At 60.3% G+C, this 22,182-nt stretch overlaps 1 protein-coding gene across 7 annotated transcripts in view; it reads right to left on the bottom strand.

The window, feature by feature from the left end:
- Positions 1-22,182, bottom strand: part of NSD2 (nuclear receptor binding SET domain protein 2) — a 77,801-nt gene that overhangs the window by 11,140 nt on the left and 44,479 nt on the right. For 4 of the 7 annotated variants that reach the window (XR_007137431.1, XM_047798319.1, XM_047798320.1 and 1 more), the window contains exons 6-17: positions 20,613-20,757; positions 18,387-18,505; positions 16,991-17,072; positions 15,250-15,374; positions 6,132-6,263; positions 5,797-5,920; positions 5,271-5,471; positions 3,468-3,647; positions 3,138-3,294; positions 2,804-3,009; positions 2,058-2,161; positions 730-999 (exon numbers count right to left, since the gene is read on the bottom strand). Coding sequence is in view for 5 of the 7 variants with exons in the window: in XM_047798319.1 (XP_047654275.1) it covers positions 730-999; positions 2,058-2,161; positions 2,804-3,009; positions 3,138-3,294; positions 3,468-3,647; positions 5,271-5,471; positions 5,797-5,920; positions 6,132-6,263; positions 15,250-15,374; positions 16,991-17,072; positions 18,387-18,505; positions 20,613-20,757 (1,845 nt within the window). In the remaining 2 variants the exon portion in view is untranslated. Of the gene's footprint in view, positions 1-729; positions 1,000-2,057; positions 2,162-2,803; positions 3,010-3,137; positions 3,295-3,467; positions 3,648-5,270; positions 5,472-5,796; positions 5,921-6,131; positions 6,264-8,010; positions 13,035-14,072; positions 14,175-15,249; positions 15,375-16,990; positions 17,073-18,386; positions 18,506-20,612; positions 20,758-22,182 lie in introns of those variants that run through there. The other 3 variants (XR_007137432.1, XM_047798321.1, XM_047798322.1) reach the window with 3 other exon arrangements.

Below are 22,182 nucleotides of genomic sequence, written 5' to 3'. Positions count from 1 at the left end.
AGCTGTGGCCGCCGGCCTGCACCACAGCCACAGTAGTGCCGGATCCTCAACCCACCGAGCAAGGCCAGGGATGGCACCTGCGTCCTCACGGATGCCCGTCATCAGATTCGTCTCCACGGAGCCCCGCGGGAACTCCAGCTAACGTCTTTTTCATACAGCGACCCCACTTCGCTCCCTGGTGTGCCCTGTGTCCCAGGGACCCCGGAGTGGCCCTCCAGCTCCCCCAGGACCCGGCCCCAAAGGCAAGTGCCCACGGGGAAGGGCTGGCAAGACGGTGGCAGCCTCGCCCGCGAGAGCCGGGATGGACAGCCGTCAAGGCAGGAGGAGGAGCAGGACTGCTGAGGGTCGGGCCGAGGACGGCCCTGGGTCTGAGGCCGGCCACCCCGGGCCACAGCCGCGCGCACGGCTGCACCGGGCAGGCAAGTCCGCGCCCCAGTCTGAGGGCGGGGGCGGGCTGCGCGCGTCCCCGTCACCTCCTAACCTGGTTCCGCGCCGTCCCCGGGCCCCAGATGCAGCTGCTCGGCTCAGCAGCCGCCTCAGCCTGCCTCCCTCCCGAACCTCTCTCTGCCGCCAGCAGCCATCAGAGTTCCGAGCGGAGGCGCGTCTTCGGGGACTTCACGCGTCTCTACCTTCACAGGCGTCCCTCCCGTGACGTTTCATCAAACTCACAGAAAAGGCTGGAGGAGCCGCCCCCCCACGCACCTGACGGCCCCGGGGACGCGCACGCACCTTCCGGATGTCCCTCTTGGCCACCAGGCCCCAGCCTTTGCCGTCCGTCTTGATGATCTTGGTCTCCGGGTACTGGCGCTTGGTGAAGCACTGGTTCTGGCAGAACGCGCCGGCCGGGCACACCTGGGGGTGGCACTCGAACATCAGCATCCGGTTCAGACACTCCGAGTCGAGGCCGCAGGGGTTCTCGTCGGTGGGCTTGCAGTTGCACTTGGGGATCTCGGAGATGTCCGCCGTGTGGATCTGGGCTCTGCCGTACGGCTTGTTCACCTGGCGGAGAGCCGGCGCCTCAGCCCGCACGCCCCGGCCGCCACCCTGCCCCGGGGCCCGGCCTCCTGCGGGACCTGCAGCCCTCCCCGTCCCCGTGCCCCCTTGCCGCCTCGTCACAGCTCTGGGCTTTTGTCTTTTGTCCTTTGGTCTTTTCAGGGCCGTACCTCCGGCACAGGGTGGTTCCCAGGCTGGGGGGGGTCTCATCGGAGCTGGAGCCGCCGGCCTGCGCCAGAGCCACAGCAACACGGATCTGAGTCGCGTCTGCCACCCACACCACAGCTCACGGCCACGCCGGCTCCTCAACCCACTGAGCGAGGCCAGGGATCGAACCCACACCCTCATGGTTCCTAGTCAGATTTGTTAACCACTGAGCTGCGACGGGAACTCCGGGCTCTCTGTTGATGGGACGAGCCGGGCTGTGCCCACAGAAAGAGGGCGCCCAGTGGGACCACGTGGTGCGGGCGCCCAGCAAATGCCCCAAGATCCCGTCTCCTCGCAGCCCCTGTGAAGAAGCAGGCAGAGGTGGGCACGGGGGCACCTCTGCCCTGATGGACCCGCAGCTCCTCTTTAAGGAGCGACCAACCAATCAAGCAGCAGAAAGGACTGCAAAGAAACTAGCGTGGAGCCGAGCAGGGCTGGGGAAACGGGGCCCAGACGCCCTCGTCAGCGTCCTGGGGGAGCCTGTGCCGCTGGAGAACCACCCGGAACCGGGCTCAGGGGCCCCAGGTCCTTCCTCTGGGACCCAGGAATTCGACTCGTGGGAACGCAGCCCGAAGAAGAGACTGAACACAGACTACAACAGGGGACGCTTCCTTCCAGGGGACCCACAGGGACCGGGATTTCAGCAGCAGACACAGCCCTGGAGCCATGAGCAGGGGCTGGCATGTCCTGTGCGTGGCGCCGGCTCGCAGGGGGCTCTGGGCTCGCCGTGCTCAGAACACGGCCCCACCGGCACTGGCGCTCTGTCCTGGGGTCAGCGCGGCCCTCCGCCCCTCCCGCTGCAGGCAGCCTGGCCGGGACCCGGATGGGCCTCCCACAGCAGCGCCCCGGAGGCTCACCTTGATGTGCTTGTAGGGCGGGGGCCTGCGCTCGCTCTCCTGCGTTTCTCGGGCCTCCCTCTGCAGTTTGATCTCACGGAAGCGAGCTTCAGCCTCTTGCAACGCTAAGGAGTCGGTGAGACGTGAGTGCGAGGTTTTGGCACCGGCACAGCCACCCCAGGAGCTCTGCACCGTAACCCCCTCAGTCGAGACCTCACCTCCCTGCTAAGGGGTGTCCCATTTCCACAGCACTGGCGGCGGGCTGCACGTGTCCCCCACGGACGCGGGCCCGGGGGGGCGCCGCCTGGGGAGGCCCCGGATGCTCGGCCCCCAGGCCTCCTGGCAGGTGGGACGTCCCAGCTGCGCCACCTGCCCCCGACCTAACCCTGAACTCAGGCCGCACCCCCGCTCAGTCTCAACACGCCCCCTTCGCGTCAGTTTTGAGAGCCTCTTGCCCAGCGTGCGCGAGGCCCCTCGCCGAGCCGTCCCGGTGAGGCGAGCGCAGAGGAGGGCTGCGTGAGGCACCCTGAGCCGCCTGCCACGACCTGCGCTCGCGAGGCTGGCGGGTCCCCGCCCCCCGCGTTCCACGTCACCAAGCGCCCCCCACTCTCTGCCTCAACGCGTCCGCCTGCAAACCCCCTTCCCGGCTGGAAGCAGCCAGAGTGCTGAGGCCAGCGCGTTCTACACAAACCGAACCCTCGAGAGCAGAGCCAGGACTACGAAGGCCCCCGAGCTCGCTGTTTCTGTCCACCTGGGAAGCTCCGTACCGTTTTTGAAGACTCTTCCGATCCCTCTGACCCCCTGGTAGCGGCTGCCCCGGTCCCCCTCCATGTACGGGAACGCTCGCGCCTGATGCGTCCAGTAATAATCTTTAGACCCAAAGAAAAACACAGGGAATTCTCCAATCTCGTGCTTCATTTTCTGAATATTTGGGGGAACATTTTTGGGATGGCAAACTTCTGCCGGCCACCATCTATTATAAATATTAAAAACAGGGTTCACAGACTCTTCAGAGAGAGTGACAACAGCTGCAGAGTTTAAGTTCTGTAAAGTAAAAGCAGACGGAACAAGGAGAAAGAGCACGGCGGCTACTGCCCACACCTGTAGTTGCCCAGCTTCACCCAGACGACGTCCTGGAAGTGCAGCTTCTTCCCGGCCCTGCAGTCGTTGCAGAACCAGCTGCCGTCCGGCATCTCGATGTTGAGGCAGTCGGGGTGGAAGGCGGCGGGGCAGGACTCGCAGCACAGCAGGCTTCCCCCTGCGGAGGGCGGCGGCGGCCACTTAGCCCGGCCCTGCGGCCCGGGCCCGCCTGACCCTAGGACGCCAGGCGCCGCGGGCCCCCGTCTGTCTGCGACACGGCTGCGGGTGGCGCAGAAGCCCCAGAGGGCGCGGCGCGCGCAAACGCGGGGACCCGCCCGCGCCGCCCCTCACCTTTGGAGCACACGAAGCACCAGCTCACGTTGACGTGGGCGTGGTGCCGCTTGCCCTTCCGGGCGGTGAAGTGGGCCGTGCAGATGATGCTGTGGGAGGCGATCACGGAGCAGCCCGCTGCCAGACACGCGTCCCCGCTGTGGTAGGCGACCGGGCAGCGGACGCAACGCATCATTTTACCTGCAGGCAGACACCCCCAGATGCCGGGACCGTGAACATGCGACCAGAGACGGGTGAGGCTCCCCGCGTCTGCGCCTACAAGGCCGCTGTTGAAATACACCTCAAGCAGCTGATGCGAAAAGCACCCCGACAGGAGAGAAGAAGATTTGTCAGATGACATGAAAACACACTTCCTCAAGGCCAAGGGGACTCCAGAGGATGTCAGGAAGCCATCGAGCACTTGAAATGCTGTATCCTGGAGTTCCCGCTGTGGTGCAGCCAGCTGCAGATCCAGCATCGTCTCTGCGGCGGCATGGGTTTGATCCCCGGCCCGGGAATCTCCATAGGCCGTGGGTGCGGCCAAACAAAATAAAATAAAAATGCTGTATCCTGGGAGCTCCCTGGTGGCTACTGGTTGGGACTCAGCACCCGCACTGCCGTGGCCCAGGTTGGGTCTCCGGTCTGGGCACTAAGATCCCATTACCAAGCCACTGCATGCCTCAGCCAAAAATTCAAAAAAAATTTTTTAAAGATGCTGTACTCTTGGCATTCCCATTGCGGCTCAGTGCAAACAAACCCAACCAGGAACCATGAGGTTGCGGGTTCGATCCCTGGCCTTGCAAAGTGGGTTAAGGATCCAGGGTTGCCCTGAGCTGTGGTGTAGGTCGCAGACAGGGCTCAGATCCCGAGTTGCTGTGGCTGTAGTGTAGGCTGGGCAGCTACAGCTCTGATTGGACCCCCAGCCTGGGAACCTCCATATGCCACGGGAGCCGCCCTAGAAAAGGCAAAAATAAATAAATAAATAAAAATAAAAACAAAGATACTGTATCCTGAAATAACATCATCCAGGGCTTCTGGGCCTGTGGGGACCGTCCTGGGCACCGTGCCACGGTCAGTGCGTCCCCAGCCTCCGTCCGCTGGATGCCAGCAGGTAGCCCGAGACCTCTGCAGACATGCTGCAGGTCCCTGGAGGGCAGAATTGCCGGGCTGAGAAGCACTCGTGCTAAAAGGTGAGCTAAGCCACCCCCCAATCTCACAGACCTATCGCAGCAAACCCAGATGTGATCTGATTTTATTTTTTTATTTATTTTTTTTTGTATTTTTTTTTTTTTTTGCTATTTCTTTGGGCCGCTCCCGCGGCATATGGAGGTTCCCAGGCTAGGGGTCGAATCGGAGCTGTAGCCACCGGCCTACACCAGAGCCACAGCAACGCAGGATCTGAGCCACGTCTGCAACCTACACCACAGCTCACGGCAATGCCGGATCCTTAACCCACTGAGCAAGGGCAGGGACCGAACCCGCAACCTCATGGTTCCTAGTTGGATTCGTTAACCACTGCACCACGACGGGAACTCCGTGATCTGATTTTAAAATGTTTTCCTTGTCTATGAAGGACCGTTAAAGCCAGAACAAGCAGAGTCTACCCAAACGGCTTCGAAGGCTCCCCCCCACCCCCGCCAAGCAAGGGATCTTTAAGACAATTCAGGGCAGGAAGAAGGGGGATGGCAACCAGGAGCAGAACCGCTGTCCCTCCAAAGCCACATCGGGGCCCACAGCTCTGGTGACAAACCCGACAGCCCCGCCTGCCCTCCACATGCCTCATGACCACGTCAAACCCACACGGGGGCTCTCACGCGTCTGTACCTTTCGACGGCCTCGGGTTCGAGGGGTTGGAAGCGTGGCAGCTCACGCAGCTGTGCAGGGGGCAGCGGAAGCCCCGGCTCTCAAACACTGTCAGTGGGAACCTGCGCACGCAGGCCTCGTGGTAGAACTTGCCGCACTGCGACACGACGCAGCGCCGGACATCCGCCTTGCTCTCCTTGCACACGAAGCACGAGTGCACCCCTAACGTGGGCAGAGGGCCGAGAGAGGGGCACGGGCAGGACTCAGGCGGCGGCTTCTAGCCTCGCGCCCATTCCTTCCTCCCCAGACTGTGCTGGGGTGGCGGGGGGGGGGAGAAACATGCAAAAGCGGCGCTGGCTTGGGGCCCGGCCTGAAACCCTTTGGATGGACACCGTGTCCTGGGGGACTGGGCTGCTCCGGCTGACACAAGGGACACGGGGCCCCTGGGCACCCCCAAACCCATCCTTCTGCTCCCCCCCAACGCTGAGCTGACTTCTGGGGGTGCTCCCGCCACCCTTGGGGGCGCCCGGGGGCCCACGGGACACACCTGAAGTGCACTCGAGGCAGGTGAGCCTTCCCTCGGGCCGGCGGGCCAGGCCCAGGCAGGCCAGGTGGAAGGCGCCACAGCAGGGACCCTCGCACAGCACGAGGCTGCCCGGCTTCTCGCACAGCTGCGGGCAGAGCGTGGCGTGAGCCAAGGGAACGGGAGGGAAACGCGGGGAGCGGGTTCAGGAGGTTTCAAACCAGGCGCGAGGAACAGAAAAGCTACGCGCACGGTCGCGGGATAGGCCCCCTGGCGCCCGAGGGCCTCCCTGGGCCGGAGCCTCTGCACAGGGACCCGGAGGGCGGGGGAGTTGGGGGGACGGCCGGGCAGCCCCGCACCTGACACACGTGCTCCTTCTTGGCGGCCGCTCCTCGCTCCGACCGTTTCGACGAGACGGACGCCTCGGTCTGCGTTTCGTCCGCGCTCTCATCCGGGGACTCGAGGGGCTCATCTCCCGGGCTGTCCGAGACCTGGGGAGGAAGGAGGCGGACGACAGTTCACGAGCGGCAGCAAGCAGCCCCCCGGCCCGGCCCCCGCGCCCAGGCCCGCTCTCCTGAGCGAGCGAGCGAGCGAGCGCGGCTCGGCTCGTCGGCACACGGCACCGGGTCAGATGTGGCCCCGACCCGCCCGCCGGGCAGGACGCGCACTGGTGTGGGCGCGACGTAGCCCCCTCGGCACGCTGCCTAAGAGAGGAGTCGAGTTCAGGAAAACCTACCCTCGCGGTGACCAGCGACAGGCTTCGGGACCCAGGGCCCTGCGTTTCTTCCCGGCCCTGCTCAGGTCCACCTGCCTACGGGGGGCGGGGGGGGGGGGGAGGGCAGCCAAGGGCCGGGGGCACGCTGCCAAGGGCACTCTGCCAAGAGCGGGCTCCCGCGGGCATTCCCGCAAGATCAGGAACCGGGTTTCGAGACTCATCGCACCCCCTCGTCTCTGAGGGACCACCCTGTTGGCTTCCGGCCCCCACGGCCTCGGGGCCCGCCAGAGGGGCGGGCGGGCGGGCCCGGCGAGGCGAGGCCTGCGTGAGAGGCCCGGAGAAGGAGGTGGACTCTGGGGCAAAGGAAGTGACTCACAGGTCGGATTTTGTCCCTCCGGCCTTCATTCGGCAGCCACCAGTGAGGCCAGGCCGGGCCTCTCCCTCGGGCCGCACGCGGCACCTCCCTCACTTGACCAGATCTTTCCGCAGAAATCAATAAATCTTCTAATCAGAAAACTTGATGTCAAATTCAGATTTTTTTTAAAAAAGCCTAAAAACATGCTCAGTATTTATCTGATGTTAGGTAGTTAAATATGGAAAACGGAATTTCTCAACAGAGCAAAAGCATAAGCTACATTTCCCGTACACTTCGATTATCACAGCAACAAGTAATTATGATACAGGCTTGCTGTTTGCCAACAAACACACAGCTAGAAATTGAACCAGGCCACATTAAAAAAAAAAAAAAAAAAACCAACAGAAGAAACCCAGCAGGCAATCCACCCAATTCTGTCACTTTATCAATGACCTCTTCCCAGATTTAGCCCCGAAGTCACAGGGTGCAGTAGGAGGAACAAATCCCAGCAAACACAGGAGCTCTTGCTACTCAAACTGGTGTGGAAGGGGCCCTGCCGCTCTGACTGGTGCCTGTGGCGGGTGTCCGGGCCGCGGCGCCAGCCCCGGGCCCTTCGGACACAGCAGTCTCGAGAGAAAGCAGCCGTCTGAACTTGACTTCCTCACCTTTCCGAGGGAGCAGCGAGCGCGTGAAGGAGCACAGGGCTGTGTAGGTCTGCGGCCGCAGGGTGGCCTGGACGGCGCCCCTCTCCAACGGCTCACCCCCCCCCCCGCCCCGCCACGGACACCCCAAAGAAGGCAACTGGGAATACTACGCTGGCAGTTCAACCCCCACACGTAACAGGGCCAGCCGTCAGATACAGGGGCACAGGTGGGGTGAGCACCTGGGGCGCGCGCGCGCAGCGGGCACTGGGGGAGCCGCACCCCAGGAAGAGCAGTGACCCCGCCAGCCCTGATCCCACTCGGCTGCCTGAGAGGAGGCCCAAAGAAAGGGCCTTCAGGGTGGGCTCCCGGGAGAGCCTAGCGCCCTGCCCACCAACCCCTGGTCCACCCTCAGCATGGCCGGAACAAATGAAAACGCTAAAAACGGAAAAAAAGAAAAAAGAAAGAGAAATAAAAAAAGGAAAAATGCACGGAGAGAAAGACAGAAAACACAGACCAGTCCTGGGTCAAAGGAAGAAACAGCACCTTTTATTGAAGCTTTACAGAAGAGTCAGCACGTTTCCACTGAGGCATTTCCTACAGGAGCAAAGTCTGCTTGAGGAGGTGAGCCCGGGTACACACTTGGCACGCAGGCGGGCATGTCCAGGACACGGGCTAAGGGACGCGCCCGACACGGCCCTTCCGCAGTCCAGTCCGCGGCCGGTGCGGGCGCTTCCGCTCCTTCCCGCCGCACCCCTTCCCCGCGCCGCCGCGCCGCACCGCCGAGCGGGCACCGAGCACATGGCCGGGCTCCTCGGCGCTCGCTGCACCAGCGGCGCGGCCGCACCGCGGGCAAAGCGCCGGGCGCCTCGCTCCAGCCGCAGGCTCCGCCTCCAGGGGCACCGGGCCGGGACTTACTCGGAGATGCCTTTGCAAAGGGACACCTTCGCCTGCACGGTCCCAACACAGTCCCACAGCTCAGTCTACGACACCTAGAGTCTAGTCCGTATCCAGTAGGAAGCACTTGGGAAGAGAAAAGCCGAGCGACCCGGCGGCCGGACCCACCAGAGCCAGGCCCGCGGCTGGCGGCTCCAACCAGCAGCCTAGCCCTGACCCGCCAGCCTCCTGCCGGCCCAACGCCCGCTAGCCACGCGGTGGGCACAGCACCGCCGCCCGCCCGCTAGCCAGCCCGCCCGCCCGCGCACGCGCCGGTCCTCTGCAGAGAACGCGGTCTCCGTGGTAGAACAGGGCTCTGCCCGCGCGATCAGTGAACGTGATGCAGCCTGGTGCACACAGCAGACCCGCTTCCAGCGGCGGGGTCGGGAGCCCCAGGCGGGAACTCCTGGGAGACGCGGAAGCGGCCCCTACAAGGCGGCCGGTGTTACACACAGTGCATTTCCAATCTTTTAACAAACAGACCCCTCCCCGAGTTGAAAACCACATCATTTGTCAAGTACAATTACAGACCTTGCACAACAGACATTTCCATAAACCCACATCATGTTCATGGTTAACTCAGGCTTTTGCAGACAGGTAACCGGAAGTACTTTCGCCCAGAATTTTGGGTTGACAAAGACAAGAATCCTGTACTCAGGAGATTTAATGAGTTTAAAACCAAAAGCCTAAAATCTCACACAGGTCTTCCAAGTTAACATCACAGTGGGACACTGGGGTGGAATTAAAGTCATTTTTAACTTCGTCATTTGTCACCGGAAGTACTGTGATTCGGCTAAGAGTGATTCAACTTTTGTCGAGGCGACCCTTCCAGATGACAGACCAGAGCCTCGCCAGCTGCCCTCGACTCCAGGCCTGGTCATCGTCCTCACACCCGCCTCCTAAGCTGGGCGCTGCCGGGGGCTGGTGGAAGCCAGTCAGTCAAGACGAGTCTCTACAATGTCCCACCGACTGTGTCCCGAGCAGTGGCTCTCTGGATGGGGGAGCTGGGGGGCCCGGGCGGACGGCCGCAGGTACAGGCTGTGTGCCCACCCCTGGCACCCAGACTGAGCAACCCCCTGCCCCTCCACACCCCCTGCTGGGCCGAGACACCCTCCCCGCCACCACCCCCGTCATTCCTGGCAGGTGCCACAGGCCCTGAAAGGTTAGCGTGCACTTCAAAACACATGCCAAAGAGCTGTACGCAAAGCCCAATACCTCACTCAGGCCAGAACACCGTCACCACGGATCCCACGTGCAAGCAGGCAGGTGCGGAGGCATCTGATGGGAGGAGGCCTGTCTGGTTCCCAAGGAGACTCTGAAGGCCACCCCCGGGGGGGTCCTCGATGGGGAAACTGCCCAGAGGGAGGAGCCTCTGACCTCGGCAATGATGTGGGTACAAGGCCTGTGTGTTTTGCCTGCTTAAGGATAGTTAACTTTGCATCGCTGGCAGGCACCTCAGTAATAATTTCTAACCCTCTAAGTAAAACGGCAAAAACAGTACTTAAAAGGATGAAAATCAATTCCACTGACAAGACCAATCCTAAAATACACAAGAGCTGGACTTTTTCTTTCTTTCTTGGCCACACCCACAGCCCATGAAAGTTCCCGGGCCAGGGATGGAATCCGAGCTGCCACAGAGACAACACCTGATCATTAGCCCCCTGTGCCACTGCGGTAACTCCAGACTATTTCTTAAAAAAAAAAAATTAAGAGCTAATACCAGGTCTGAGAGCATCTTGAGAAACCTTTTCCAGTAAGTGGTATTTCGATTCTTTCAGCACAACTGTGACTGAGATCCACAATCTAAAAAGAATCCCCGTCCTCGGCAAATGCGCCTTCTCTCTGTACATTTCTAAAAGCTGAGCTCTGATGCCCAAGAGCTCCAGGCTCCCCCCAAGCCGAGAGAGCTCTCGCCCAGTCCATGAACAGACATCCACCTGACCAGGACACCCTCACAACCGCAGGAATCATTTAAAGGAGCTGGATGCTTCAGGAGCATGTTAAGTCACAAGTCAAACGGAAAAGCAGCCCTGCAAACCGGCCAGAGTCACAGGCCCGCGCTTCTGCCTCTCCTTCGGGCAGGGGCCCTCCTGGAGACGGGCCCTCTCGGCCACCTGGGCCTGCACGCGGCCTGGCCCACGGCATCCTGGAACCCCCACCAGCACTGCTCTCTCTACTGGACAAGCGAATGGAAGACGCGCCTTTATCTACAAACGCTCAGGCCTCTGTTGAAACGATGGCACAAAATCACCACTCTCCGCCTGCCACGGGGGGCCCAGCGTCCACTCACGTTGGGCTCTGGGGTCGAGAACCTCAGCCTCATGCCCACACGTGGGCCCTTCTCTGCTTTTGGAACTAGGTGCTCGGGTGCCGTCTGAACGTCCTTCTTCTGAGCAGGGAGCATGAGCCGCCCTGCTCTCCTCCACCCCTCAGGGGCCGCACTCAGCTGCCCACGACTCCAGCCACGGCCACCTCAGGCAAGGGCCACCTATCCCACCCCCCAGGCCCTGAGCATTCCGTCTCAAACATCCCTGTGCTTCCGCAGGAACTTTCCAGGCATGTGGAAAGCGGGCGGCAGCCCCAGGGAGACGGCCTCCAAGCAGCCTCACCTCCTAGGCAGTCAGGGAGCCGCCCCTGGGTGCCTGAAACTGGGCTTGGGTTTCTGGCAACAGCCTCTTTAAACAGTGAGGTTCCTTTGGGTTGGGAGACACGGGCAGACGAGCACCCCAGCCAGTGTGGGCCGCGGGCCCGCAGGATCCCGCACAGCCCCGCCTCCAGACAGCCCTCCTGAGGTTTGCCCCACGCCGCCCCTTCTGCTCTGGGGCTCCTTGCTGTGGTGGCTGCGCCCCACCAGGCGCAAGGGGGCCTGGGGAGGAGGCCGTCCGTGCCGTGACCCCGAGGACAGCGTAGGCACATTCGCCTCAGCCACAGGGAGTGCCCGCCTGCCTGTGACCTGAGCAAACGAAGCGGCCACGTCAACAGCAGCGCAGGGAAGCCCTGTGCCCCCGCAGACAGACACCGCGTGGCCCTGTGCGCTCCCGCTCGGCTCCCGGCCAGCGCTCCGCAAAGACGGCCCCCACGCGGCCTCCGGGTCCCTGAGCAGCACCGCGGGGCCCCAGCCCTCCCTGCAGGCGGCCCGCGAGCTCAGCTGCCCGCGGGCACAGCACTGGGTCACCCTGGGGTCTCGCCCTCGCCTCTTCCTCAGCTGACTCCTGACACACCTATGGGACCTCGGCCATCAGGCTGTAACTTCAAGTGAAGGCCTTTCGGGCGGGAGCCTGGGCTCCGGGCGACGCCTGCCGACCTCGGGCCACCTTTCCGGCACCTCCTGTCCGCAGTCAAGCCGCCCCGGCTGGGTCCCGGGACACGAGCATCGCTGCAGAGGTCTTCCACGCCCACAGGGATGGCGAGACGGGGACCGTGCTGGCCCTGGGTCCCCCTGCCTCGGAGCAGAGCCACCCAGGAGCCCTCGGCCACCGGCCACACTCTGAAGCGCCCACCTCTGCCCCCGTGTGCACAGTCCCGTCAAAAGGACCCCTCTCCAGGCCAAAGCAAAGTCTATACTTTGGATAAAAATGGAATGATGGGGATTTTATGATTTTTATTGTTATAACCACACGGTCACAATAGCAAACCGCTACGTCCCTGCCGGGCGCCGGGCTCCACCAGCGTTTCACATGCGTCACATCACTTAATGGTTTACAGCGCCAGGGTCAGTGAGAAACGCTCACTCCGGGTAACACACGTCGGAAGAGCCTGTGGGGATGAACCGAGCACCCCCGGCCCGTGGCATGCGTGGGGCGCTCCCACCGCCCGGCGCTCAAGGGCGCGGAGGCCTCTCCTCACCAGGCAAGCATGCGGCAGCCTGGCCCCCACTGCCCGCCCCCCCCCCCTCCGGACCTGACCTTGAACCCGGTGGCTGGCGCTCTACAAGAGCGGCCAATGCAGCGGTCGGCATCAGGAACCTGACTGCAGGAGCTGGGTGTGGGCCGAGTCCGCAGAGCAGTGAGACGGCTCTCCTGCACACTGACCACAGCAGGGTCACAGGAAAGCTTGGGCTAAGACAAGACAGGATCGAAAGGCTTCCTGCCTCCTCAGTGGGAAACTCGATGCCTGTCTACGGGGAGAACACGCCTGACCGGCCACGAGAACAGGTGACAAGAGCTCCTTTGAGACTGGGCGGTCGCTCTTTTTTCTCGATGTACAGATGCTGACATTTTTCTCAACAGGAGTTCAGCGAGTTACGCTCTAGAGGAGAGAAGGGGCCTCTGGCAGGACGAGCCCCCCTGCTGTGCGGTCCCTGTGCCGGGCCTAGGACAGCCCCTGGACATCTACAGTGGCCGCCGGGATGCGACCGTGGCTCTGCTACGGGATGAAGGCGGCCGGTTAAACGGCCTTGATTCGGTGTCTTACCTCGGTCCTACAATTTGTTATCTGCTTTCTTCATTGTGTGTGTTATTAATACCAGTAAAAACAAACTGTCACCCGTCTTCCACAAGTGACTGGGGTAGGAATGCCGCCTGCAGCAGACACCGTGGGGGGTTACGTCATGTTAAGTGCAGCACAGAGCAGCTGAGTTCAAGTCCAGCTTGGCTGATGTGGGCTCCCATAAAAGCTGTTACCAGTGAAGGCGAAAAAAATAAGAATTTGCTCTACTAAGGGAATAAGAAACGAGGTTACAAACACTTCAGTCACACTCCTTCCTCCCAGGCTGTTGTCATGCACGCGTGCCATCTCCCGCCCCCGCCAGGATGCGGGGCTCCGGAAGAGCTAACCTCACTCCCAACTCCGCTTTCGTTGTCACTGTCCCTGAGCGAGAGGAATCCAGATCACGTGACCTGAAGCGTCGGGAAACGCCGACCCTCTGAAAACCCTCACTCCCACCGACGCTGACGAAGGGAGGAGGTAAGCCAAGGGCACGCGACCCCAAGAAGGGGCCGGCCCGAGCCCCGCACGCGGCGGCCCCTGGGGCCCTCCTTCGCTAGAACGCCGCCCTGCGCCTGTCGTGCTGCGGCACGCGGCGTGGAGACGCGCCGTGAAGGTGCGCCTGGGTCCGTGGGCCTGCCTGTTCACCTCGAGGGCTTCCAACCAACAGCACAGTTCTGCAAACATCAACTCCAACGGGAGAGTTACACGAGCCACCAAGGCCTAAGAGAGACACCTAGGGATTGAAATGCTTTTCGGAAGGAACAGAATCCACCCTACGGGAGGCACGTGTCACCTTCAAACGCAAGAAGCTGTAATTAACGTATTTAATACAGGAAGGTATTCAGGCATCTATCCACCTGTGAAGGTCTAAAGAATTAAAAGTCAGGGAAGGCGAATGACTGCAAACGCTTGGTCTAAGTCTCCCAAGTTCAACCAACGTCTAGGCCAGAAAGATGAAACTCGTCCTGGTCAGAAGAGGCGTCAGACCCTCACGGGCCTGACGCGCTGCTCCCCACCCTCCCGGCCCCGCGGTCCCTGCGCTGGATCGACGCCTCTAACCCCACGGCTCCCGACCCACCGGCAGCTACAGGCAGATCTCAGCGGCCTCAGGGATCTTCTTTTGATCGTATCGGATGACAGGAAAAGGAAAAACCCCCTCCAATAAGTGGGCCAAAATATGATACAAGAAAAACTCATTAAAAAAATTTCAAACAGAACAGCTGACTTAAATAAAAGGGTCTATGGCACTGGAACTTTATTTTAGCTTTCCTCTTCTTTACAATTGCAGGCCACCTTTTATTTAACTTTTTAGGATACTAATCTGAACCTAGACGAGGAAAAAAGGAAAAAGAAAAATGTCTGGTACAGCATTTGCCTTTGCACGCTTCCGTAAACTCAGAGACGCTGAGGGATGGATTCTTACCACCCTTTCCCGAAGGAGCCCCGAAGAAACGCCTGGCACACACTGCAACTGTCCCTGCTGAGCCGGCTGAGCCCGAGGGCGCCCCCCTCAGAGGAGCGCCCTGTGGCCCTGGTGGAGGGCTCGAGCGGAGAGCTGCACACCTGGCTTCAGCGCCAGAACCTCGCACCCAGGCAGGCCGGCCCTCCTCTCACCCACTCCCCGCCCGGGGCCGTGGTGGAGACCTCGTCAGAGGTGCCACCTTCTGGCCTCACTACCCTGACCCGAAAAAGCCCAAGGCCCACACCCCTTCACAGATGTCCGCAACACAGGACTCATGTCCACAGTGAGAAAGAACCACAGGGAAGAAAGAACAAGAAACTAGAGGGTGCAAGTCAGCGCCTCGGGTCCTTGCTCATCCTGGGAGGCCGAACTCCCTCTGGGCACAGACTCCCGTGCCTGCGTCCTGGGGCTGTTTGCAGAGACTCAGCTAAGAGGCTGCGGCCTACACGTCCCGATGCCCTCCTGCGTGAGAGCCTGACACGGCTGGTGTCTGCCAGCACGTCCGTCTGCAGGTCTGCAGGTCAGGAACAGAGGAGTCGCGCCCCTACGCAAGGGCTGACTCCCTCCGCCCTCACGGGCCTGAGAACGCGCCAGGATTTACAGGACCAGAGCCGCAGGCGCGTGCACACGGCGGGCCCCCCCATCCCGCTGGGCGCGCCCACGGCCCGCAGGCAGCCCCAGGGGCCCGGTGTCTGGTCAGGGCCGTGAGAAAAATCACAGACAGATTTCCAGCACAATCAAATGCATCAACACGAAGTACAGCCACGCATGTTCACACAGACACTGTGCGGACTCTGGGTCTGAGACGGCGCTCAGGGCGCCCAGCTCCCTGTCTCCGGGGAGAACACCCACCACGTGAGTCTGACCTGCCCACACAGCCCCCCGGGCAACTAAGGGACCTCTGAGCGGTGCCGTGCTGGTCACTATCCTAGGATTTTACCTCATTCTCAGTGAGGGATGCAGAAGGAGACGAGCTTTTGCTAAATGCCAGCGACGCAGCCGCTGCCGGGGGCGCCCGGAGCCTCTTCTTCAGGGGTTTGCACGCGTCAGATAGGTGTTTTGTGGCTGTAAGATAAGGGTGGCTCATGAAAGTCGAGTCTGAAAGTCAAGTCTGGAACCTTAGACGCTCAACCTCTTTCCGGCTTTAAACGAATCCCTCTGATAAATGAAGTTCTAAAGATGACTTTTCTGGACTCCTACGTCACAGGAGAGGCTTAATTCTTTGTGGTGGAAAAACTGGGGCGGACAAAACTGCCTAGCGAGCTCCCGGTCCCCCTGCCCAGGCCCCGATCACCCTGCTGGTTCTTGTGCAGCAAAGCCCAGGCACCTCCCTTCACCATAGGAAGCTTAGAACAGCTCTGAACAGAGGAGTAAACACAGCCACAGGATCACCACCAGACTTAAAAGGAACAACCCTTTCCACCACCAGATGCCCACTCATTGTTCACAAATGTCTCTTGCTGTTTTTGTGGTCTTTCTAGGGCCGCACCCGTGGCATATGGAGGTTCCCAGGGTAGGGGTCTAATTGGAGCTGCAGCCACCGGCCTGCACCAGAGCCACAGCAACGCCAGATCCGAGCCACGTCTGCGACCTACACCGCAGCTCACAGCAACACCGGATCCTTAACCCACTGAGTGAGGCCAGGGATCGAACCCGCGTCCTCATGGATACCAGTCAGGTTCGTTACCGCAGAGCCACGATGGGAACTCTCTGATCCCCCTTTTCTTCCTTTTGACAATTATTTTTCACAAACTTTTTTTTTTGTCTTTTTGCTATTTCTTGGGCCGCTCCCGCGGCATATGGAGGTTCCCAGGCTAGGGGTCGAATCGGAGCTGCAGCCACCGGCCTACGCCAGAGCCACAGCAACGCGGAATCCGAGCCGCGTCTGCAACCTACACCCCAGCTCATGGCAACGCCGGATCGTTAACCCACTGAGCAAGGGCAGGGACCAAACCCGCAACCTCATGGTTCCTAGTCGGATTCGTTAACCACTGCGCCACGACGGGAACTCCTATTTTTCACAAACATTTTAGGCTAGTTTCTTCAACATATGAAGTAGAAATACCTAGTCCTTGCTTTTATTTTTAGCTAATACACATGGAGGACCGGGTACGAATGGTAAGTTGGAGCTCCCACTGTGCCGCGATGAGACTGGTGGCATCTTGGGGGTGCTGGGACGCAACTTGATCCCAGGCCTGGCACAGGGGGTTAAGGATCCAGTGTTGCCGCAGCTGCAGCTCAGGTCTCAACTGCAGCTCGGATCTGATCCCTGGCCCAGAAACTCCCTATGTCATGGGGCAGCCCAAAAAGAAAAAAAATAATAAAAATTTAAAAAAAGAGAAATGGTGAAATTTACAGCAATCACTGGTACCAGCAAGTCAGAACCCTGCACATCTCTCATTTAAACCACTTCTTTAATATAATTTTCAAGTGAAAATAGCAAAGCCGAGTAGAAGTGGGCGGAAAAGGGCCCTCGAAACCCCTCAGCTGAGCCTTCCATCTCCGAGTGAGAGCACTGCATTTCCAGCTGCACGAGTCGCCTTTCCACCCCCGCCAGATGCCAGCTTCGTGTTCACAGGCTCACCGCCACCCCCGGGGGGCTCCCGGAGGAGAGGGCCAGGCTGGCTGTCCCTCCCGCCCACCCGCGCCTGGGCACCCGGCCGGAGTGCTGACCACATTACCTGCCTGGCTCTTCAGGGAGGAGGCTGCCTCAATGGCCTTGCACGCGCCCATGCGGGCCGGCTTGTCGGTGACCGTCTCTCTCTGTTATTGAAAAACAGAAAGAGGGCGGGAAGACAAGGAAAAGGAACGAAAGGGGCAACATCTCCAAGCGAACCAAGACGGGTGTGAGCAGCTGTGCAACACAAACGTCCTCCTCTGGAAGCGTTCTGCACACGCGCCACCTTCCCGGGACCAGAGCCGCCCTGGCGCCCGCGCCCCCGACAGGCACCTGCTGGGGGCGGGCCGGCGTCACCTGAGGCACTGCAGGTGCAAGCGGCTGGGAGGAACCGCCTTCTGCTCTAGACAAGGCCCGGTGACTGCGAGCTGGTCCCCGCCCCCCGACTTCCAGTGCTGAGACAAGGTGCAGAGATGCAGCGTAGACAGAGGCCCCCCCCAAAAGCACACTTCACAACAGAAAACAGCAAAGAAGAAAAAGGAGCATGAACACTTGTCTCGTGTGCAGAACTGGAACAACGCGGCACAAATACTTTCTGGACAGCACTGTGGGGCCGCCGCCTCGCGGCCAGCCTGCCCCGGGCTCCCGTGGGAGAGTCGGAGCCCTGGGGGCTGGGTCACAGGTGCACAGCGCCTGCACTGCGACCCGGCCCATCCGCTCAGTGCGTATCAGGCACTGTGCTCAGTATGACTTAACTCTCTTTTTAAAAACCACGTGCTAGTTCCTCAACTAGCAGTTCATAAAATATTTCCATCTGGCTCACAAATGTTTTTCTGTAAGTCCTTTATACAAACCTTCCTTTCTCTTTTCCTCTCCCTCTCTTTCTTTTTTTTTTTCTTTCTCTTTTTTTTTGCTTTTCAGGGTCACAGTTGCAGCATACGGAAGTCCCCAGGTTAGGGGTAGAATCAGAGCTGCAGGTGCCGGCCTGCACCACAGCCATACAGGATCCAAGCCACACCTGTGACCTACACCACAGCTCATGGCAACACTAGATCCTTAGCCCACCAAGTGAAGCCAGGAATCGAACCCGTGTGCTCATGAATACGAGTCGGGTTCATTGCTGCCATGACAGGAACTCCTTAAAGGCTTCTTGGAGAATAACACAGCTAGGGAATTCGGATGTTCTTCAGTCAGGCCATTATTTACACAGTGAACGACACGCCCTAAAATCCAGGGTCATCTTACGTATGCGGTTTTGTTGAACCGCAACATCAAGTATCATTCACCGCGCGTCTGGCTGGTGCCAGTGCCTGGCAACTAAGAACGCGCTCTCCCCCGAGGCCTTTCCGAGCAGCTCCGGGAGCATCCCCGCCGCCCACTGAGCACCCCGTGGACCCCGAGGAGGCCTGGGCGTCCCGCCTGCATCCTGACAGGAACTGGGCGGGCCCAGCCGCGGTTACCTTCCGGAGACCGTGCCTGTCTGCCCGGAGTCTCTTCCCGGGCGCGCCCTCAGCATCAGCAGCTTCGGTGGAGTCCTGGGTCCTTTTCACGTGGTTCCTTTTTTTCCCACTTAAGTTACCTGGGAAGGGGACCGGGGGAAACGGCCATGAACACCACCCCAGGAGCCACCCTCGAAAGCACAGAGCCAGCCTGGCACGGGCCCCCCGGAGCCCTGCGCGCGCCCGGGCCTAAGTCCCACAGGGCAACGCGCTCTGCACATTCCAAACTGCAAGGGACCGTTTCCCGTGACATCAAAGAGGAGAAAATTCTCCTCTAGAGGTGATTTATTGGTCCCTAGTGCAGTCTAATGCACAGTGGCACTACATTTAAATACAACCCGGCCTTTGCGTTTTCACCCTTTAGTAACTTCGGACGGGCGGACTTTAGGTTGAACTTTATAAACAGGAGCAACTTGCTACTTGTAGCACACTGCCCTGCAGAAGCATCTTAAGTGGCAGCACTAACTCCATCTGCCATCTGTGAGCCCAGGGCCTCTGCAGGAACACCGCCTGCCCAGATGTCAGGGGTCCAAGCTGTGCTGACCCAGAAAAGCAAGACGGAAGGGCAGAGTCAGCGTCTAGAGAGGTGGTGGGCTTGCCCAGGCCAGTGCTGCGGGCACACACACCCAGAGTCTGCACTGGCAGGACCACTTTACAGAGGCGCGGGGCGTGCCTGGCCCATTCGGCAAACATCCCGTGGAAGGCGGGGTGCCCAAACGCTGCTGGGTGGTGAGACAGAGCAGCCGGCAGCCAGCAGCCCAGGGCTGACAGCGCTAAAAAGAGCCACAGCGGGAGTGCTGGCCTCACCGCCCGGCATGAACCAGCCCGAGAGCGGCCCTCACCAAGCTGGGCCCCGGCCACAGCCCTGGGCTGGCCTCAGGGGACCCAGGGAAGAAGGCTGTAGACTGGTGGCTGTGGGGCCTGCTGAGCAGCCAGAGCGCAGCCAGCCTGACCTGCCAGCGCCCAGTCCGGGCTGCCCCCCTCAGCACGGGCACTGCAGACAGACCCCCAGGAGGGGTGAAATCGCATCCTCTGCCGTTCCGTAAGGACCGCCCTGCACCAGGACACGGCAGCGCTAGTTCCTCACAGAAGTAAGACGGGCAAACGTGTGAATCCCTAACACCGAGACGAAGGGACGGCGGACACCACGGCCCTGGCCTGTCACTCTGATGGTCAGTCAGCACTGGGGCCCCTGGGGGGGGGGGGGGCGGGTGAGAGGCCTAAGTGCCAGCACCCCCGACACACACCAAGAACTCAGAACGGTCCATGACGACAAGAGGGCCGCACGAGCGTGTCACACCTGCTCTTCAGGAGTAAGGCCCGCGGCCTCAGGGAAACCGACGGCTAAGCCAGCGGCCACTGCTTTAGACTCAGTGGGCCGCCGCAGACCCCGCGAGTCCTGCCTTTCACAGGAAACACTCAAATCTCAGCATCCTCACTGTTCTAAATGGCAGCGTTTGCAACAAAGGCTGAACGGAACGAAATTCACTGTCAGGATCATGAGACGGTGGGTGTGGCGTTCCAGAAAGCCCTGCCACGGAGAGCGAGAAGCGTGCATCCGGGCCCCAGAGCAGAGGCAGCTTCTCCTGAGCCGCGGCCTCGGTCAGGGGAGTCCGGAGACGCCCCACGGCTGGCGCCTCCAAAACTCCTCAGCGACCAACCCCGAGAGACGCAGCCATTTCGAGGTTTTTGTTTGGACTGTTTTCTGGCTTTGCCCATGGCATGCGAAAGTTCTGAGCCACAGATCAAACCCATGCCACAGCTGTAACCAGAGCCACAGCAGTGACAATGATGGATCCTTTACCCACTGAGCCACCAGGGAACTCTTTTTTTTTTTTTTTTTTTTTAGAATTTTTTTGTTTTTAAACTGAGGCCTAAGAAGAACCAGAAGACAGGCACATTTAAGGCCAGCCCAGATCACCCTCCTCGGACTGCGAGCTCTTCAGCAAACAGGCCACGAAGGGCCCTGGGGGGCTCTGGCCCCTGCCCACTTGGGGGGGCAGCCTGTCTTCTGCTCGGGCGCATCCCCCACTGCTGCAGAGGCGAGAGGGCCCTGGGGGCCCAGGAGTGAGGAGACACAGGCAACGGGAGCTGCAGTACCCTGCCCACTGGCACGCCTGCCGCCTCACGAGCCCAGCACCGTGCAGCCACACCACACAGAGAACACGAGCACAGCGGGGCATTTACCGGACTCTTCCTCGGACTGGGAGGGGGCCACCAGGGCAAACTTGGTGTTGTAGCGTGCTTTCTGCTTCTCCGTGAGCACGTCCCACTGCGACCCCAGCAGCTCTTCGATCTCCTCAGCAGAGGCGTCTGGGTGCTCAGCGACAACCTGCCAACACAGGAGAGGCAACGGGGAGGCTCAGCACCTGAATTCACAGGCCCGATGCGCAGCCCTCGGGAGTGCGGCACGTCGGGGAGCTCTGTCCCATAACAGCTTCAAAGCAAACAGTGTTTAACTGATGCAGCTACTCAGCCAAAACCAGCGCCGGTGGCTGTGTGAGTGCAGGAAGTGAGAAGCGGTAAGAGAAAATCACTTCTCCACAGTCGCCCGTCACTGACAATTTCCCGGGCGCCCGTGAGAAGCCAGCCGTAGGAGGGGCCCTTGGATGCAGACGGGAGGTCTTGGCCGCACCAACCCTCCACCAGGGACAGCGCTCTAACGTAGCCAGGCCCGAGCTCCCCTGGCCCTGCAGCCCCCACCCCGCATTTCCACAAGGCCCGCAAGGGACTCAGGTGCTCAGAGGCAGGGCCTGGGCTGCTGGCCGGAATAAGCCCGGGGGTGGGGGGGGTGGATGCTGGTGCTCAGCCCTGGCCAAGACCACATGCCACCCAGCAGGCCTGGCAGCACTGTTTTTTTTTTTTGCTTTTTAGCTGGGGGTCAAATTGATCTGAGCTGCACCTGCAACCTACGCCAAAGCTTGTGGCAACACTGGATTCTTACCCACTGAGTGAGGCTAGGGATCGAGCCCACATCCTCCCAGATACTAGTGGGGTTCTTAATCCACAGAGCTACAGTGGTAATTCCTGACTTGACATTTTTATTTTAAAGATGTTCATTTTTTTCCATTATGGTTTGTTTACAGTGTTCTGTCAATTGTCTACCGTACGGCGAGGTGACCCTGTCACACACACACACACACACACATCCTTTTTTCTCACATTATCCTGCGCTGTCACAAGTGACCGGGTAGAGCGCCCAGTGCTGCACCGCAGGATTCTCATCGCTTGTCGTTCCAAAGGCCGTAGCTTGCATCTCCGAACACCCCAGACCCCCGGCCCGCCCTCCCCCTCCCCCTCCCCCTCGGCAACCGCAAGCCTGTTCTCCGAGTCCACGGCTTTCTTTTCTGGAAAGGTTCATCTGTGCCACATACTAGAGTCCAGATACGAGTGACATCATGTGGTGTTTGCCTTTCTCTTTCTGACTGACTTCACTCCGTATGAGAGTCTCTCGCTCCGTCCATGTTGCTGCAAAGGGCATTAGCTCGTTCTCTTTGATGGCTGAGCCGTATTCCATTGTGTGTTTGTACCACCTCTTCTTTAATCCGTTCATCTGTCGATGGACACGTGGGTTGTTTCCAGGTCTTGGCTGTGGCGAATAGCGCTGCGGTGGACATACGGGTGCGTGGGTCTTTTTCAAGGAAAGTTTTGTCTGGATATATGCCCAAGAGTGGGACGGCTGGGACACACAGTAGGTCCACGTACAGTTTTCTAAGGCGCCTCCGTACTGTTCTCCATAGTGGTTGAACCGGCTCCC

This window comes from Phacochoerus africanus, chromosome 10 (genome assembly GCF_016906955.1).
Source record: "Phacochoerus africanus isolate WHEZ1 chromosome 10, ROS_Pafr_v1, whole genome shotgun sequence".
NCBI classification, from domain to species: Eukaryota; Metazoa; Chordata; class Mammalia; order Artiodactyla; family Suidae; genus Phacochoerus; species Phacochoerus africanus.
This window is presented reverse-complemented; position numbering and strand designations above follow the sequence as displayed.